Source organism: Mustela nivalis (genome assembly GCF_964662115.1).
Source record: "Mustela nivalis genome assembly, chromosome: 11".
Taxonomy (NCBI): Eukaryota; Metazoa; Chordata; class Mammalia; order Carnivora; family Mustelidae; genus Mustela; species Mustela nivalis.
Window position 1 is genome coordinate 20,163,276 of NC_139030.1, and position 19,027 is coordinate 20,182,302.

A 19,027-nucleotide genomic window follows, 5' to 3' on the forward strand; every position below is an offset into this window, starting at 1 on the left:
TTGTCTACAGATGATTTTTTAATGCTTATATTTTAATACTGTCTGTGGTCAAAAGGATTTCTTACTCCTGTGGTTGAAAACTAATTTTAGCTCCATACCAGGTGGTTGTCTACCCTGGGTGCACACTGGAATCACTTGAGGAACTTTTAAAAAATTACAGTGTTTTGGCTACAACCTCAGAGATTTTGTTTTAATTGGTCTGTTGTGGAACCTATTTATCAGTACATTTTTTAAGCTTCTTCAGTGATTTTAAAGTCTAATCAGGTTGAGAACCATAGCTATATCCTCCTCAAAAAAAGAAATGGAAAAAAATTCACTGTTTTTTTAATGCTTTACTATATTTTTCTCCCTTTCAATAATGTGTTGCATTTGGCAGTAGAAGAAACAGTTTTTAGTTTGCTAAACAATTAATTTTTAAATTTGTTTCTTTTCTTTTCTTTTTTTTTTTTTTTAAAGATTTTATTTATTTATTTGGCAGACTGAGATTACAAGTAGGCAGAGAGGCAGGCAGAGAGAGAGGGGGAACAGGCTCCCTACTGAGCAGAGAGCTCGATGTGGGGCTTGATCCCAGGACCCTGAGACTATGACCCGTGCCGAAGGCAGAGGCTTTAACCCACTGAGCCACCCAGGCGCCCCTAAATTTATATTTCTTAAATGGAGGATTATATTTTACATCATAGGCCATTTAAGATGAAATTAGATTCTGGTAACAAGTAAATCCTAAAGATGACTTGTGTTTAGGTGTTAGAGAAGATCTCTTAATACAGAAAGGCAGTGAGTTTACTCCTCTGTTTTCCCATACAATGAGAAAATAAATTTCCAAATAAACACAGCACGAGGACTCTGATATACATATGTCAGTTTAAGTCAGAGAGTATACCTTTCAGATAGAGTAGATCACAATGTATATATTATCCAAATATATTACAATTTTCTAATACATCCACAAATATTTGTAAGTATATTTAAATATTTTCACTTATTTAAAATGTATTATGTATTTCCTAGCATCTTTGGGACATATGGGGGTTATCATAAATATTAAAAAAAGGTAATTCCTAAGATAATTATTAAATGTGTAGGTACTGTTGAGTTCTGTGATGTAAAGCAGAATAGAACATAGTCTTTGCTTTTTACAGTCTAGTGGAGAAATAAATATATTAAAAAAATGATTAGTGAGGCGCCTGGGTGCCTCAGTTGGTTACATGTCGACCTTTGGCTCAGGTTATGACGTCAGCTCCCTGGCATCAGGCTTCCTACTTGGCTGGGAGTCTCCTTCTCTGTCTCCCTTCAGCTCCCCCATGTGTGCTCTCTTTCTCTCTTCATCAAATAAATAAACAAAATCTCAAGAAAAAAAAAAACTGATAAACCGTTTTTCTAAACTGGTCGTGCCATTTTATGTTTTTAGCAATGTATGAGATTTGTTATTCCATTCTTTCTGACAGGTGGGATCGTCAGATTTCTGTTTTTAGTCATTCCATTGGGTCTGAGGTGGTATCTCAATGTGGTTTTTAAATTTGGATTTCATGATGACTTCTAATATGTGGTAGTATCCACTAATTCATGATAGTTAACTGTGTTCATTGGTCGTTTTTTAAAATTTTTAAATCATTGTACTTACTTAATTTGAGAGAGAGAGAGAGTACATGAGTAGGGGGAGAGGCAGAAGGAGACGCATACTCCCTGCTGAGCAGGGAGCTGGATGTGGGACTTGATCCCAGGATTCTGGGATCATGACCTGAGCCAAAGGCAGACACTTAACTGACCCAAGCCACCCAAGCACCCTCATTGGTCATTTATATCTTCTTTTGCTAAGTTTTTAGTCTTTTGCTCCTTTTTTTTTTTCTTAAATGAGATTGTTTAGTTTTTGTTTTTGTTTTTAAGATTTTATTTATTTACTTGACAGAGATCACAAGTAGGCAGAGAGGCAGGCAGAGAGAGAGGGGGAAGCAGGCTCCCTGCTGAGCAGAGAGTCCAATGCAGGGCTGGATCCCAAGACCCCAAGATCATGACCTGGCTGAAGGCAGAGGCTTAACCCACTGAGCTACCCAGGTGCCCTGAGATTGTTTCATTTTTTAAATTATCCTCATACTCTGGTTGTGAGTCCTTTGTCAAATACATGTATTCTGGAAAAAAAAAAATACATGTATTTGAATCTTTCCTTCAGTCATGGCTTCCTCAGTCATTTTCTTCTTGTCTTTTGATAAGCATAAGTTTTTATTTTAGTGAAGTTCATTTTCTTAAACTTTTCTGAAGTTTTATTTTAATTCCAGTTAGTTAACATACAGTGTTAAATTAGTTTTAGGTGTACACTTAGAGTGATTCAACAATTCCCTACATCACCTGATGCTCATCACAAGTACACTCCTTAATCCCCATCACTGCTTTGAGCCATCCCTGCAAGGCTCTCTCCTTTGGTAACGATCAGTTTGTTCTCTATAATTAAGAGTCTGTTTCATTAATGAGGAGTACATCACTTAATTTTTCTTCATTCAGGTATTGATGGATGCACTTGAGCTGCTTTCATATCGGGGTTATTGTAAATAATGTTGCCATATAAACATAAGGGTGCCCCATGAATTAGTGTTTTTGTATTTTTTGGGTAAACTCCTAGTAGTTTGATGACTGGATCATAGGGTAGATCTGTTTTTAACTTTCTGAGGAACCTCCATACTGTTTTCCCCAAAGGCTGCACCAGTTTGCATTCCCACCAACAGTGCAAGAGAGATCCTTTAACTCCACATCCTTGTCAAAACTATTTTCTTGTGTTTTTGACATTAGCTATTCTGATAAATGTGAGATAGTATCTCACTGTGGTTTTGATTTGCATTTCCCTGATAATGAGCAATGCTGAGCATCTTTTCATGTGTCTTTTGTCCATCTGGATGTCTTTTTTTTGGAGAATTGTCTGTTCATGTCTGCCCAGTTTTAATTGGGTTACTTGTGTTTTGGGTGTTGAGTTGTATCTGTTCTTTATGTATTTTGAATACTAACCCTTTATGGGGTATGTCATTTGCAAATATCTTTTCCGTACAGTTTGTTGCCTTTTAGTTTTCTTTCATTGTGCAGAAGTTTTTTATTGTGATGTAATCCCAATAGTTTTGTTTTTTGTCTCCCTTGCCTGAGCAGACATATCTAGAAGAAAGTTGCTATGGCCAAGTTGCAGAGAAGTACTGCTTGTGTTCTCTTTTAGGAATTTTATGGTGTTAGGTCTCACATTTAGGTCTTTAATCTATTTTAAAGTTATTTTTGTATATGGTGTAAGAAAGTGGCCCAGTTTCATTCTTTTACATATTGCTATCTACTTTTCCCAAACACATTTGTTGAAGAGATAATCTTTTATTATTGGGTATTCTTTCCTGCTTTGTTGAAGATTAATTGGCCAAACAGTTGTGGGTTAATTTCTGAGTTTCCTATTCAGTGATGTTGATTTATGTGTATATTTTTGTGCTAGTACCATACTGTTTTGATCATTACAGCTTTGTAACATAACATGAAATCTGGAATCGTGATGTCTCCAGCTTTGTTTTTCTTTTTGAAAATTGCTTTGGCTGGGGGCTCCTGGTTGGCTCAGTCAGTTAAGCTTCTGACTCTTGATTTTGGCTCAGGTCATAATCTCAGGGTTGTGGGGTTGAGCTCCATGTTGGGCTCTGCTCTCAGTGGGGAGTCCACTTGAGATTGTCTCACTCTGCCCCTCCCTTGCTTGCTTGTACACATTCTCTCTAAGATAAATAAATAATTTTTGTTGTTGTTGTTGTTAAGGATTTTTATTTATTTGACAGAGATCACAAGCAGGCAGAGAGGCAGGCAGAGAGAGAGAGGAGGAAGCAGGCTCTCTGCTCAAGCAGGGTTCTGGGATCGATGCGGGGCTCGATCCCAGAACCCTGAAATCATGACCTGAGCCGAAGGCAGAGGCTTTAACCCACTGAGCCACCCAGGCGCCCCAATAAATCTTTTTAAAAAAAAGATCGTTTGCTTTGGCTAGTTGGGGTCTTTTGTGGTTCCAATTCAAATTTTAGGATTATTTGTTCTAGTTCTGTGAAGAATGCTGTTGGTAGTTTGGTAAGGATTGCATTAAATGAGTAGATTGCTTTGGGTAGTGTAGACATTTTAACAATATTTATTATTCTGATCTATGAACATAGAATGTTTTCCTATTTCTTTGTATCATCTTCATTTTTTTTCATCAGTGTTTTATATATAGTTTTAGAGTACACGTCTTTCACCTCTTTGGTTAAATTTCTTCCTAGGTGTGTTACTGTTTTTGGTGCACTTGAAAATGGGATTTTCTTAATTTCTTTTTCTGCTGCTTCATTACTGGTATATAGAAATGCAACAGGGTGCCTGGGTGGCTCAGTTGTTAAACATCTGCCTTTGCTTCAGGTCCTGATCCCAGAGTCCTGGGATTGGCCAGCATACTGCTCCCTGTTCAGCTGGAAGCCCTGCTTCTCCCATGCTTTCCCTTTCCCACTCCCCCTGCTTGTGTTCTCTCTCTTGCTGTCTCTATCTCTGTCAAATTAATAAAATCTTTAAAAAAAAAAAAAAAGGAATGCAACAGATTTCTGTACCTTGATTTTGTATCCTACAACTTTACTGAATTCATAAATGAGTTCTAAGCAGTTTTTTGGTGGCATCTTTTGGGTTTCCTCTCTATATAGTATCATATCATCTGCAAATAGTGAAAGTTTGACTTGTTCCTCATTGATTTGGAAACCTTTGATTTTTTTTTTATTGTTGTTGTTGTTTAATTGCTGTGACTGGCACTTCCAGTACTATGTTGAGTGAAAGTGGTCAGAGTGGCCACCCTTGTCTTGTTCTTGACCTTAGGGGAAAAGCTCTGTTTTTCCCCATTTAGGCATGGTGGTTAGTTGTGAGTTTTTCATATCAGGCCTTTATTATGTTGATGTAGTTTCCTCTAAACATACTTTATTGAGGGTTTGTAGCACAAGTTGATGTTGTACTTTGTCAGATTCTTTTTCTCCATTACTGAAATGATCATATGGGTTTTATACTTCCTCTTTGGGGTGATGCATCACTTTGATTGATTTGCAAATATTTAACCACCCTTGTATCCTGGGAATAAATCCCACTTGATTGGGGTGAATGAATTTTTTTTCTTAAATGGTTGTTGTATTCAGTTTTCTAGATTCTGTTTAGTATTTTTGCTTCTGTGTTCTTCAAGGAATATTTGTCTGTATTTCTCTTCTTTTGTGGTGTCTATCTGGTTTTGGTCTGTCTGGTTTTGGTATTAGGATGAGAGTGGCCTGTTGGAATGAATTTGGAAGTTTTCCTTTTCTGTATTTTGGAATAGTTTGAGAGGAATAGATTTTTTTTTAAATAATTAAAAAATATATTTATTTGGGAGGGAGTGCCTAGTGAGTGAGAGAACACAAGTGTGGGGGGAGGGGCAAAAGGAGAGGGAGAAGCAAACTCCCTGCCGAGTAGGGAGCCTGATATGGGACTTGATTCCAGGATCTTGGGATCATGACCTGAGCTGAAGGTAGACACTTAACTGACTGAGCCACCCAGGCACCTGAGAAGAATAGATATTAACTCTTAATTTATTTATTTACTAAAGATTTTATGTATTGGGTGCCTGGGTGGCTCAGTGGGTTAAAGCCTCTGCCTTCGGCTTGGGTCATGATCCCAAAGTCCTGGGATCGAGTCCCGAATTGGGCGCTCTGCTCAGCAGGGAGCCTGCTTCTCTGTCTCTCTCTGCCTACTTTTGATCTCTGTCAAATAAATAAATAAAATCTTAGAAAAAAAAAGATTTTATGTATTTTTCAGAGAGGGAGAGAGCACAAGCAGAAGGAGAAGCAGGCTCCCCCAAGAAGCCCAATTTAGGGGGCGCCTGGGTGGCTCAGTAGATTAAAGCCTCTGCCTTCGGCTCAGGTCATGATCTCAGGGTCCTGGGATCGAGCCTTGCATCGGGCTCTCTGCCTAGCAGGGAACCTGCTTCCTCTTCTCTCTCTGCCTGCTTCTCTGTCTACTTGTGATCGCCGTCTATCAAATAAATAAATAAAATCTTAAAAAAAAAAAAAGAAGCCTGACTTAGGACTTGATCCTAGGACCCCGGGTCATGACCTGAGCCAAACAAAGGCAGATGTTTTAACAACTGAGCCATCTAGGCATCCCAGCTCTTCAAAGGTTTGGTAGAATTTACCTGTGAAGCCCTCTGGTCCTGGACTTCGATTATGAATTTAATTCCTTTGCTGGTTATTGGTCTGTTCAAATTTACTATTTCTTCTTGTTTCAGTTTTAATAGTTTATATATTTCTAGGAATTTTACTTTCTTCTAGGTTGTCCAATTTGTTGGCATATAGTTTTCCATAATACTATCTTACAATTGTTTGTATTTCTTTGTATTTGTATTTTGTTTATATTTCTTTGATATATATTTTTTTTAAAGATTTTATTTATTTATTTGACAGAGAGAGATTACATGTAGGCAGAGAGGCAGGCAGAGAGAGAGAGGAGGAAGCAGGCTCCCCGCTGAGCAGAGAGCCCGATGCGGGACTCGATCCCAGGACCCTGAGATCATGACCTGAGCTGAAGGCAGCGGCTTAACCCACTGAGCCACCCAGGCGCCCCAATATTTCTTTGATATTTGATATTTTTATTTCTCTTCTCTCATTTATGACTTTATTTGGGTCCTCTTTTTATATTGATCAGTCTGGCTAGAGATTTTTCAATTTTATTGATTTTTTTTCCCCCCTAAAGAACCAGCTCCTGTTTCATTGGTATGTTCTAGTGTTTTTTTTTGTTTGTTTGTTTTTGTTTTTTTTTTTAACATTTCTGTTTCATTTATTTCTGCTTTATTTATTTATTTATCTTTATTATTTCCTGCCTTCTGTTGGTTTTAGGTTTTGTTAATTGCTCTTTTTACAAAAGCTCCCTTACATGTAAGGTTAGGTTATTTGAGGTTTTTCTTGCTTCTTGAGATAGACCTGTTCCTATAAACTTCCCTTTTAAAACATTTTCATATATCCCAAAGGTTTTGAACTGTTACATTTTCATTTTCTTCTTTCCCCTCATGTACGTTATTATTTCCTCTTTTATTTCCTGCCTGACTCATTTATTGCTTATTAGCATGTTACTTAATGTCCATGTATTTATGGTCTTAACAGATTTTTTCTTGTGGTTGACTTCTAATTTCATAGTATTGTCAGAAAAGATACATGGTATATCTTCAGTCTTTTTTGAATTTGTTGAGGCTTGTTTTGTGGCCTAATATGTGATCTGTTCTGGAAAACGTTGCATGTAAACTTAAAAAGAAGTGTGTTCTACTTTCATATGATGGAATATCCTGCATAATAATTTCTGTTAAATATCTAATATCTGTTAAATCTGTTTGTACCAGTGTGTCATTCAAAGCCATTGTTTTGTTGATGATTTTCTGTTTAGATGGATGATCTGTCCATTGATGTGAATGGGGTGCTAAAGCCCCATACTGTTACTGTGTTATTATTGATTAGTTCTTTTATGTTTGTTATTAGCTATTTTATGTATTTGGGTATTCCTCATTTTCTTAATTTTTTATTTTATTATTAGTGCCTTTTGAGCCCTGTCAAAGGAGTCTTTGCCAATCTCAAGTTTGTAAAGACAGTTCTCTGTTTTCCTCTATTTGAATATCTTATTATTCCAGGACCGTTTGTTGAAAAGACCATCCTTTCCCCTTTCCCTACTGAATTGCAGTAGCTCCTCTGTTGTAAAATGGATAAGTGTGAATGTATTTCTGGACTATTATGTCTAAATGATCTGTTTGTCTTTATGCCACTACTACAGTGTCTTAATTACTATAGCAAAATAAGTCTTAAAATTAGGTAGTATATTTTTCATCAGAATTATTTTAGATATTTTAGGTCCTTTGGATTTCATTTTCGTTTTAGAATCAGCTTGTCAGTTTCTACGAAATGCCTGCTGGGATTTTGATTAGGATGGTGTTGAATTTATAGATCTATTTGAGGAGAATGACATCTTAATGTTGTGTCTTCCAATCCAAGTACATTGAGCTCTCTTTAGGTCTTTAATAGTCGCTTATCAATGTTTTGAAGCATTCTTAGGTAGAATTCTTGCTCATCTTTTGTTACATGTATTTCTAGTTAATTTATTTTTGATGTTGTAAGAGTGGTATTAAAGAAATCATTTTCCGATGGGACCAGGGAGGGAGACAAACCATAAGAGACTCTTAATCTCAGGAAACAAACTGAGGGTTGCTAGGGTGTTTGGGGGGAAGGGATAGAGTGGCTGGGTTATGGACATTGGGGAGGGGATGTGCTATTGTGAGTGCTGTGGATTGTGTAAGACTGAGGATTCTCAGACCTGTACAAATAATATATGTTAATTAAAAAATCATTTCCAAGTGTTTGCTGCCTGTATATAAAAATACAGATGGTTTTTGTATATTGATCTTGAATTCTTAACTTCCTAAGCTCATCAGTTAGTTTTAGTAGTTTGTACATTACTTTGGATATTCTAGGTGCATATCAGATCATTGTGAATGCAGACAGTTTTATTTCTTTCCATTATATATGCTTGTTTCTTTTTTATGGTCTGATCAGTGCCCTCAGAGGTTATTTTTGATGAATCACTAGATTAATTTTGAACCAGAGCTGTCATTTCTGATTCTAATCATAAATATATACCATACTAAAATTTGGTGTCAAAGGACTGTATCATAATGGAATTGAAGGAGGCAGATTAGAGTATTGTTTTTTGTTGAACTGATTATCTTAAAAAGTCTGTTTGGGAGCCAGAACCTGGATACCACTTGTTTATTGAATACAAGCAAATCCTCCTTGAGATGGCTGTTGGTAAGGTTGACAGTAGTTCTCAGAATCCAAAATTAGGGTCAGGTAATGTTTCTTTGTATCATTTAAGTAGAGTATTTCAGCTTTTCTGTAAGCTTGAAGAATGTGCTTTTCTCTCATTTTCTGGACTTTGCTCTTGTCCTTAGTTTTAGCCTTGATTGCTTTATAGTGGGCATTCCTTGTAGCACACCAAGCTCTTAAGTATACAATTTGAGAATTTTGGTATGGGCCATATATATCTTATCTTAATTCAATACAGATTAACCTTACTTTAGAGAAACCCAACATATAAAATTATAGGTTTTGATATGTATCATCTGTGATGGTTTTTCTCTTAATAAAAAGATTGGTGTTTGATATATTAATATAATATACCTGTAAGACATTTAAAATATGATTTAACTTCATTCAGAATTACAAATACTTTTCCAGAAACACATATAAAAAATTTGAGTGTTCTACATTAGGTATGATCATGAAAACACTTTTTATAAAAACCCAACAACTCACAGACTCATTATTTACATATTTTCTGTCTAGTTTGGAACTGTCTTTGCTTGGCAAGTTGCTGGGTTGGTATTTCCTGCCTCATAGTGGTGTTCTGCTGCAGTGACTGTATACCTCCTCTCCAGTGGTAGGAATAGCTATGGCAGATTAGAAAATGGGAAAAATCCTTTTTTATAATTATGTTGTATAAGTCAGGGGGCTCTTTGGAACTTTAAATTAAAATGTTTTCCAGTCAAGGAGTTGCTATTTAAATGAAAATATTTAAATACCAAAGCTTGCTAAAGGAGGTTGCAGAAATATGTTAAGGAAGTAAGTCCGACAAATGTCATGTCACTCAAGTTGATTCTACAAACTGCTTTTTATTAAGCAATTCCTGATGTCCAGTAATGCTCTGTACTATATAATGATATCAATTTGAGATTTTTATGATAAAAATATATTTTGCTGCCATATTTTTTCCTAAATTTTAAAATTTATGAAATGTTACCATTCTCAGCTGAAAGTAACTCAGATTCTGCTAATGGTAGAAAGGGTTTTTTTTTTTTTAAATGTAAGAGGCATGGGACTTAACTGTATATTCTTGATTTTATATATATATCTTACAAAAATTATTCAAAAATTATAATTTTGTATGTCTCTGGATAGTTAATATTTTAAGGGAACTTCCTTGAGGATGTATTTTTCCATTTTATTGTTAAATATAGGGTATATTTACTTCTGGCACATGGGAAGAGAAATCAGATGAAATTTCCTTTGCTGACTTCAAGTTCTCAATCACTCATCATTATCTTGTACAAGATTCCACTGATAAAGAAGGAAAGGATGAAGTATTGGAAGGTAAGTTGTTAACTACATATTTTGAAACTCTTGACTGTAAGAGTGATTATAATTTTGAATTATGAATTTAGTTCTCTTAATTAAATAGTGTCCTCTGGAGATGTTTTGCATTTGCGAAGTTGTTTCACTACATCTGAGATAGAATATGATCTTTTTAGAAGAACAGTCATAGCAGCATTTCAAAATTAATTAGATTAGCAAAATATTTATTGCGTGCACTTCTAACCCCCAGTTAAAAGAAATTTATAGTCCGGTAAGGGATATATGGTCTATAAATAACTAATGGTCATAGGAGATAGAAAATGATAAGTGCCATCACAGAGCCCAGAAAAAGTGCTACTGAAATTCAGAGAAGAAACGATCAGTTCTAACTGAAGAGAGATCAGGGAAGATGTAATGAAGAATTAAGCAATAAGCTGGGATTTGAAGGATTTAAAAATAAATTATTTTCTGATTTATCAGTGTAGTGTTTTGGTTATACCCCAAAGTTTGTAGTCAGATCAAATGGATTAGAATTCAGGAGCTGAGGGCAGACACTCAACTGACTGAGCCACCCAGGCACCCCCCAAAATCTCTTCCTTGAGGTAGAGTAGCATGTAATAGTGAGAGACCAAGGTATTGGAAAAATATGAATCTTGGAGCTGTCAGTCAAATACCCTTCTTTACTCAAACAATAAACATGCAGAATGTGTGTTAGTTTTTCAGGCAATTGATGATATTATGCTAAGTGAAATAAGAGAAAGGCAGATATTATATGATATCTCTTATATGTAGAATCTAAAAAAAAAAAATGAAAACAAAACTTATCGGACTTACATTTATGAGAATAGACTGGTGGTTCCCAGAGGTAGAGGTTGAAGGGTGGGCAACATGGATGAAAGAGGTCAAAGTACACATTTACAGTTATAAAATAAATAAGTCACGGGGATGTAATTAATGTCCAGCATGGTAACTATAGTTAATCATACTGTATCATATATGTGAAAGTTGCTCAGAGAGTAAGTTGTAAAAGTTCTTATGACAAGGAAATTTTTGTTGTTAACTGGTAACAGATGTTGACTAGACTTAACGGTGATCATTTTGCAGTGTATACAATTAATGAGTTGTTATGATGTTGTATACCTGACAGTAATATAATGTTAAATGTCAGTTATATTTCAATTGAAAAAATAAATTAAGGAAAAAAGTTTTTCTGCTTAAAACAGATTATCATTTGTAAGTGTAGGCCTGCAATATTTGTACCTTTTCTTGTATAGGAATAAAATTATATAACCTTTTGTATTATATGCATTCTTTTTAGAAACAATAAAGTATTTATTGTTTCTAACAATAGTTTATTAAAGTAGTTATTGTTTCTAACCTAGTTTATGTATTCAGATTCATAAACTAGGACCATCTATACACATTGACCATCTATACACATATATAAGACAATTATGCACTAAATAAAATGATTACAACAAAATATGAATATGTGTACTTCAGGAGTAAGTGGATGAGGGAAATATATGCAACTGATGGGAGGTCTGATAATAGCTCAGAGATTGCCAGGTCCTACATTCTGCTGACTAACGAAGGACCTGTTAAAGGTAGAGAAATCTTGAGGGCTGTTAATTTGAGGGAAGAGTGTACATCAAGGAAAAGCTGTTACAATGACGAGGCTTAGAATCAGTTTTTCTAAGGTAAACTCGTATAGGGGGCTGTGGTATGAGAGAAGATGAATGGGTTTGGGTTACTTAAGTCATTATTATGGCATATGTATATGTATTGTGCAGTTTTAATTTGGTTGTGATTAAAGCTATACCTAATGATAGAAGTTACAAGTAAATCATCAATTCATTTAATTTGGAGATACATATTTAAAATTATACTATCAGATGTCAAAAGTTTTGAGCGCTGATCTTTTATTTTGTTGGGTTTTCATTGCTTCAGTTAAAGCATTGTCATTAGTGTTCTATTCTTTTTGAAAATTAAGAAAATATATATTTCCTAAGGAATTATGGCTATACAATAAAAGGAAATATTTTTATGAACAAATATTCTTTATACTTTGAATTTATTATGAATTTATGCATAACTAAGAATCATTTATGTCACTGTCTTATTATAAATGACAATACAAGCGCTTAAAGATGCATGGGTAAAAAGTGGGAACCTGGTTAGTGTTTTTTTTTTTAATTTTTGTTTTCTGTTTTTTAAGATTTTATTTATTTGATATTTGATAGAGAGAGACACAGTGAGAGAGGGAACACAAGCAGGGGGAGTGGGAGAGGGAGAAGCACGCTTCCAGCTGAGCAGGGAGCCCAGTATGGGGCTCCGTCCTAGGCTCTGTTCTAGGCTCATGACCTGAGCCCAAGGCAGATACTTAACGACTGAGATATCCTTGTTTAGTGGTTATAAGAAGCCCTTATGTAAATGGCCAGAGGCTAGCAAAGACTAGCCATAGGAGATGATAAAGTGTTGACAGGATTCTAAGTAAAATTTTGAACAAAAGTAGGGTCAAAGGCAGATCAAGAAGAACAGATAAAATGTGGCTTTGTAGGAAGGATGAGGAAACGTTTGAGTCATGACTTAGAAGAAAGGAAAATATACATGTAGGAATAATACTTTTTGTTTTTAGAGGCTGGCTTTTTTGAAATAAGGCAGTGGGAAAGAGAAATCTCTCTCACCCCAAATTGTAGAGCAAGTCCTAGATATAAATCCTTGAGCGGGCGCCTGGGTGGCTCAGTGGGTTAAAGCCTCTGCCTTCAGCTTAGGTCATGATCTCAGGGTCCTGGGATCGAGCCTCACATCGGGTTCTTTCCTCAGTGGGGAGCCTGCTTCCTCCTCTCTCTCTCTCTTCCTGCCTCTCTGCTTACTTGTGATCTCTTTCTGTCAAATAATAAATAAATAAAATCTTAAAAATCAATCAATCAATCAATCAATCAATCCTTGAGCAATTGCAAAACTACATGGACTAGCAGGATATGTTACATAATGTGATTTTTTTTTTTCCAGTCATGTTATAAAATTTTGTCTGAGACTGAACATACTAATTTTTTCATTATTAAATGTTTTTGTAGATGTTATTCCACAATCTATGCAAGATTTGTTGTGTATGAATAATGACTTTCCTCCAAGAGCACATTGCCTGGTAAGATGGTAGGTATACTTTTACTCAGGTAACTTTTAGTATGTGGTTTGGGGTGACCCCAACATCTCCCCCAGGCTCAGTGATTTGCTAGGAAGATACACAAAACTCAGCATATGGGTATACTTACTATGATTTATTACAACGAAATCTGCAAACAGAAATAACACAGGGAAAAGGTGGCTGAGGCAAAGTTTGGAGGAATTTGTGTTTGAGTCCTCTCCTAATGGAGTCACACAGAATGTACTTAATTTCCTTAGCAAGTTGTGACAGCACCTGTGAAATGTTTTCTATCAGGGAAGCTTGTTAGAGGCTCAGCTCTTAGGGTTTATAGTTGGGGGCTGGCACCCTTTGACTAGTACATAACAAAATTTCAGACTCCCAGAAGGGCAGTAGGTGTTTGGCATAAACCACATTGTTTGTACAAACAGATTAAGCACAGTAACTCTTACTGGACAGTTTTTTGAGAACCCTCTCAAAATCCAAATTCCTAGAAGCCTGCCGAAGGTCAGCCTTGCATGCAGGCCATACTTTTTTTTTTTAAGATTTTATTTATTTATTTGACAGACAGAGATCACACGTAGGCAGGGAGAGAGGGGGAAGCAGGGTTATCGCAGATTAGAGAGCCTGATGTGGGGCTCGATCCCAGGACCCTGGGATCATGACCTGAGCCAAAGACAGAGGCTTTAACCCACTGAGCCACCCAGGCGCCCCTGCCCGCAGGCCATTCTAAGGATAGTAGTCACAGGCCTGCTGTTAACTCTTTTCTACACAATATATTTCATAATCTAAGTTAGAGCCTAACTATAATTCTGATGACTAGCATGGAACATTTGCATATCACAGAAAACTTAATATGTATTGTTGGAAATTGAATGGAAGTAAAATGGTGATCTCAGTTACATGATAACATCATGACTCAATCATTTCAAAAAAAAAATTATTTATTTATTTATTTGACAGACAGAAATCACAAGTAGGTAGAGAGGTAGGCAGAGAGAGAGGGGGAAGCAGGCTCTCAGCCAAGCAGAGAGCCCAATGTGGGGCTCAATCCCAGGACCCTGGGATCATGACCTGAGCCGAAGGCAGAGGCTTTAACTCACTGAGCTACCCAGGCACCCCTCACTTATATCTTAATTATAAATTGTTAAGTTAATATAAGAGGTACATCACACTTAAAAAGGCATTATTTTATTTTATTTTATTTTGGTAGGGGTGGTGTTGAAGCATACCACCACCAAAATGTCTCTCAAGTGTGAATGTGTGGTCAAGAAAGGAGACCTAGTTAAAATAGATTTATATACTGGTTTTACATTAGTGTGTTGGTGTGAGTTGGTCTTTTAATTTCTTTTTTTGGTAAGATTTATTTATTTATTTGAGAGAGAGAGAGAGAATGGATATGCAGGTGGGGGGAGAGGCAGAGGGAGAGGGAGAATCCTCAAGCAGACTCCATAGTAGGTAAGGAACCCGATGCCCCTGAGATCATGACCTGAGCCGAAATCAGGAGTTGGATGCTTAACTAACTGAGCCACCCAGGCACCCCTTGATTTTTTATTAAAGAATTTCTAAGAAAGGAAAAAATATCTTTGCTAGCTAGTTTGATTACTATAACAAGTAGACTGTAGCACACTAAAAAAAACTAATTGCAGATGCAGATAAACTGGGTATTGTTTCGTAAGTATGCTTGTCATTTTAGTGTGATCTTTTAGTAACTGTGAACTTAAACAACTTAAACAAATATAAGAGAATTTAGTACATTACCATTTAACTTAATCCACCCAGATTCTCTTCTGATCTTTTAAAATGTGAATGTATAGGGGCGCCTGGGTGGCTCAGTGGGTTAAAGCCTCTGCCTTCGGCTCAGGTCATGATCTCAGGGTCCTGGGATCGAGTCCCGCATTGGGCTCTCTGCTCGGCAGGGAGCCTGCTTCCTCCTCTCTCTGCCTTCCTCTCTGCCTACTTCTGATCTGTCTCTGTCAAAGAAATAAATAAAATCTTTAAAAAAAAATGTGAATGTATACATTTAAAATGACAGAATACATCAGAGGGCAGCACAATTCATAGAACATGACTTTGTATGTATTCATTCACTCAACATTAATTAAATACCTACTATTTGGCCAGACACTGAATTAAACACACTGAAGTTTAATTTCTAGCTCAATACTTATTGTCAACTTTGGGAAAATTACTTAATTTCTCTGAGTTGGTAAAGACAGAATAATAAATAATAGGTACCTTTCAGAGTAACTGCGAAGATTTAATAAAATAATGGTACATAGTATGTTTACCAGACTCTGAGTGCTGTTACATAATTTCTGTTCAGCTGTATTTTTTAAAGTTTCTAAATAGATATGAATTTTGAGGGAACATTATGTAACCCATTACAGTCTTACATCTAGTCTCCCCCAATTCATGTCCATTCCACAGATAAAACATATTCATTCTTTTCAGCTTTTTGGTATTTATTTCCTAAAACTGGGTTTGACACATAGTCCATAGTTTCAAAATATTTGTTGAATAAACAAGCAAAACCTTTCTATGTATTAATGAAGTACTTGTTAGTGATATATTTCTTCATATTAATGAAAATCACTTGTTAATAGTTTTTTAACCTTTACATTAATTTTAAAATTTTTTTATTTAAAAAATTAGCATATAGTAAAATTGACTTTTTTTTTAAATGAATAGTTCATTAACCTTCAACACATATGTATAGATTTTTAAAAACTACTACTATAATCAGGATATACAACAAAGTGTTACCTCCTAAAAAAACTCTTCTTGTCCATTATTATTTCTGGCAATTAATGATATATTTTTGATAGCTTTGTCTTTTCAAGAATGTCATAGAGATAGAATCATATAGTAACTGTTTGAGACTAGTTTCTTGCCATATAATGCTTTCAAGATCCTTTTATGTAATTCTGTATCAGTAGCTTATCCCTTTTTATTGCTGAGTAGTATTCTCTTGTAAGGGTATACCACAGTTTGTTTATTCATTCACTTGTTGAAGGATATTAAGGCTGTTTCTAGGTTTGGGCATTTATGATTAGAGCTTTACAAATATATGTGCACAGAATTTTGTGTGAAAGTACATTTTTAGTTCACTGGGCTAAGATTGGTTGAGATTGCTAGTTATATGGTAAGTGTTTATTTTTAACTATAAAAATTGGCCAAAACATATTATTGCGACTGCATCAAAATATAAAGCTTCTGCACAATGAAGGAAACGGTCAGCAAAACTAAAAGGCAACCTACTGATTGGGAAAGATATTTTTAAATGATCTATCCCATAAAGGATTAGTATCCAAAGTATATTTAAAGAACTGATACAACTGAGCACCCCAAAATCAACCCATTTAAAAAATGGACAAGCATGAACAGACATTTCTTCAAAAAAGACATCCAGATGGCCAAACAGGCATATGAAAAGATGCTCAACATCGCTCATCATCAAAGAAATGAAGATCAAAACTACAATGAGATACCACCTCACAATTGTCAGAATGGCTGAAGTCAAAAACATAAGAAACCATAAGTGTTGATGAATGTGGAGAAAAAGGACCCCTCTTGCACTGTTGTGGGAATGCAGATTGGTGTAGCCATTGGGGAGAATAGTATGAGGTTCCTCAGAAAGATGAAAATAGAACTACCCTATAATCCAGTCTTCACACTACTGCATATTTACCCCCAAAATATGAAAACACTTACTCAGAGGAATACGTGGATCCCTATGTTTATATAGTAGCATTATTTACAAGAGCTAGGATAAGAAAGCAGTCTAAGTGTGTCCGAGGATAGATAAATGGATAAAGATGTGTGTGTGCACGCATGCACACAGACACAGACACAGACACAATGGAATATTAGTCAACCGTAAAAAGAATGAAATCTTGCCATTTACAACATCATGGATGGAGCTAGAGCTGGTGAAATAAGTCATAAAGACAAATATCACATGACTTCATGTAGAATTTAAGAAACAAATGAAAGGAAAAAAAAAGATAAACAAGAAACAAAATTATAGAGAACAAACTGATGGGAAGGTGGGTGGGGTGATGGATGAAATAAGTGATGGGGATTCAGGAGTGCATGTGTCATAATGAGCCCTGGGTGATGTATGGAATTGTTGAGTCACTATATTGTACACCTGAAACTAGTGTAACATTGTATATTAACTATACTGGAATTAAAAACAGTTAAAAAAAAAAAGAAAAAGAAATGACCAAACTGATTTCCTGAGTGAACATTTTGCATTTCCACCAGCAATGTATGAAAGTTCCATTTGCTCTTTGTACTCCTCAGCATTTGCTGCCAGTATTTTTTATTTTAGCCATTGTAATAGGTGTGTTGTCCTGTCAGTTTATTAATTTTTTACTTTATGGGTCATGTTTCAGTGCCTTGTCTAAGAACTCTTTGCACCATGTCCCAGAGTTTTCTCCTATGTTTTAAAAATAAACTGAAAAAAAGTTTTTTTGGTTTATTTCACATTTATAGAAAGATTCAAAGATAGTGCAGTGTGTTCTGGTATATCCTCACCCAGCTCTTCCTACTGTTAGCAGCTTATATTACCATGATATATGTCAAAACTGAGAAACCAACATCGATCCCTTGTTATTAGCTTAACTTTAACTAGTTTTACACTAAAGTTCATTTTCTGATTTAGGATCCAGGCATTTAGTCATCATGTCTTTTTAGTTTGTCTCAGGTCTTTGAAAGTGTCTCAGTCTTTCCTTATTTTTCATCTCCGTAACAGTTTTTAGGAGGTTGAGTCAGGTATTTTGTAGAATGTCCTTTAATTTAGTTTGTCTCTCTTTTGCTTTTGATAACAGTTGGGGTTGTGGGATTTTGGAAAGAATACCATTGAGATGAATTGCCTTTTCATCACATATCAGAAGGTCATGTTATCAACATGACTTAATCAATAGTGATGTTAACTTTGATCCTATGGCCAATTCTGTGTTTTATTCTAAAAGTTTTATGTTTTGTATGTAGATCTAGAATCTATTTCAAGTTAATTTTTTGTATAGGTAAGAGTTTTGGGTCATGGTTCTTTTTTTGCAAACATGTTCAGTTGTTCCACTGTCATTTGTTGAAAAGAGCTTCCTTTTCCCATTGACTGACTTTTATGCCTTTGTCAAAAATCATTTGGTCATATTTGTGTGGGTATATATCTGGATGTTCTTGGTTTCTATAGTTTTAAGTCTTTAATTTAGGTGGTGTGATTCGTCCAACTTCTTTTCTCACTTGTTTTGATTTTTCTAGCTCCTTTGTTTTTCCATTTACATTTTAGAATTGGTTTATTTATATCTACAAAAAGTCCTGCTGGGGCGCCTGGGTGGCTCAATCGGTAAGCATCTGCCTTTGGCCCAGGTCATGATCCCAGAGTCCTGGGATCTAGCCCCGCATTGGGTTCCCTGTTCAGCAGGGAGCCTGCTTCTCCCTCTCCCACTGTTCCTGCTTGTATTCCTTCTCTTGCTGTGTCTCTGTCAAATAACTAAATAAAATCTTAAAAAAAAAAAAGTACTGCTCGAATTTTGATTGTAATTGCCTTATATCTCTAGACAGTTTAGGGAGAACTGATTATCTTTGCTATGCAGTCTTTCATTTTATGAACATGGTCTCTCAAGTTAGTTACATCTTCTTTGATTTCTTTTATTAGTGTCTTACTGTTTTCAGCATGTAAATCCTATATATGTTTTATCAGATTTTTTTCTCCAGATTTTTATTTAAATTCCAG

At 35.6% G+C, this 19,027-nt stretch overlaps 1 protein-coding gene across 2 annotated transcripts in view; it reads left to right on the plus strand.

Annotated features, from left to right (window-relative positions):
• RAB3GAP1 (RAB3 GTPase activating protein catalytic subunit 1) overlaps nt 1-19,027 on the plus strand; it is a 116,604-nt gene that overhangs the window by 19,485 nt on the left and 78,092 nt on the right. For both annotated transcript variants that reach the window (XM_082689315.1, XM_082689314.1), the window contains exons 4-5: nt 10,022-10,154; nt 13,217-13,295. In XM_082689315.1, the coding sequence (XP_082545441.1) occupies nt 10,022-10,154; nt 13,217-13,295 (212 nt within the window). The remainder of the gene's footprint in view (nt 1-10,021; nt 10,155-13,216; nt 13,296-19,027) is intronic.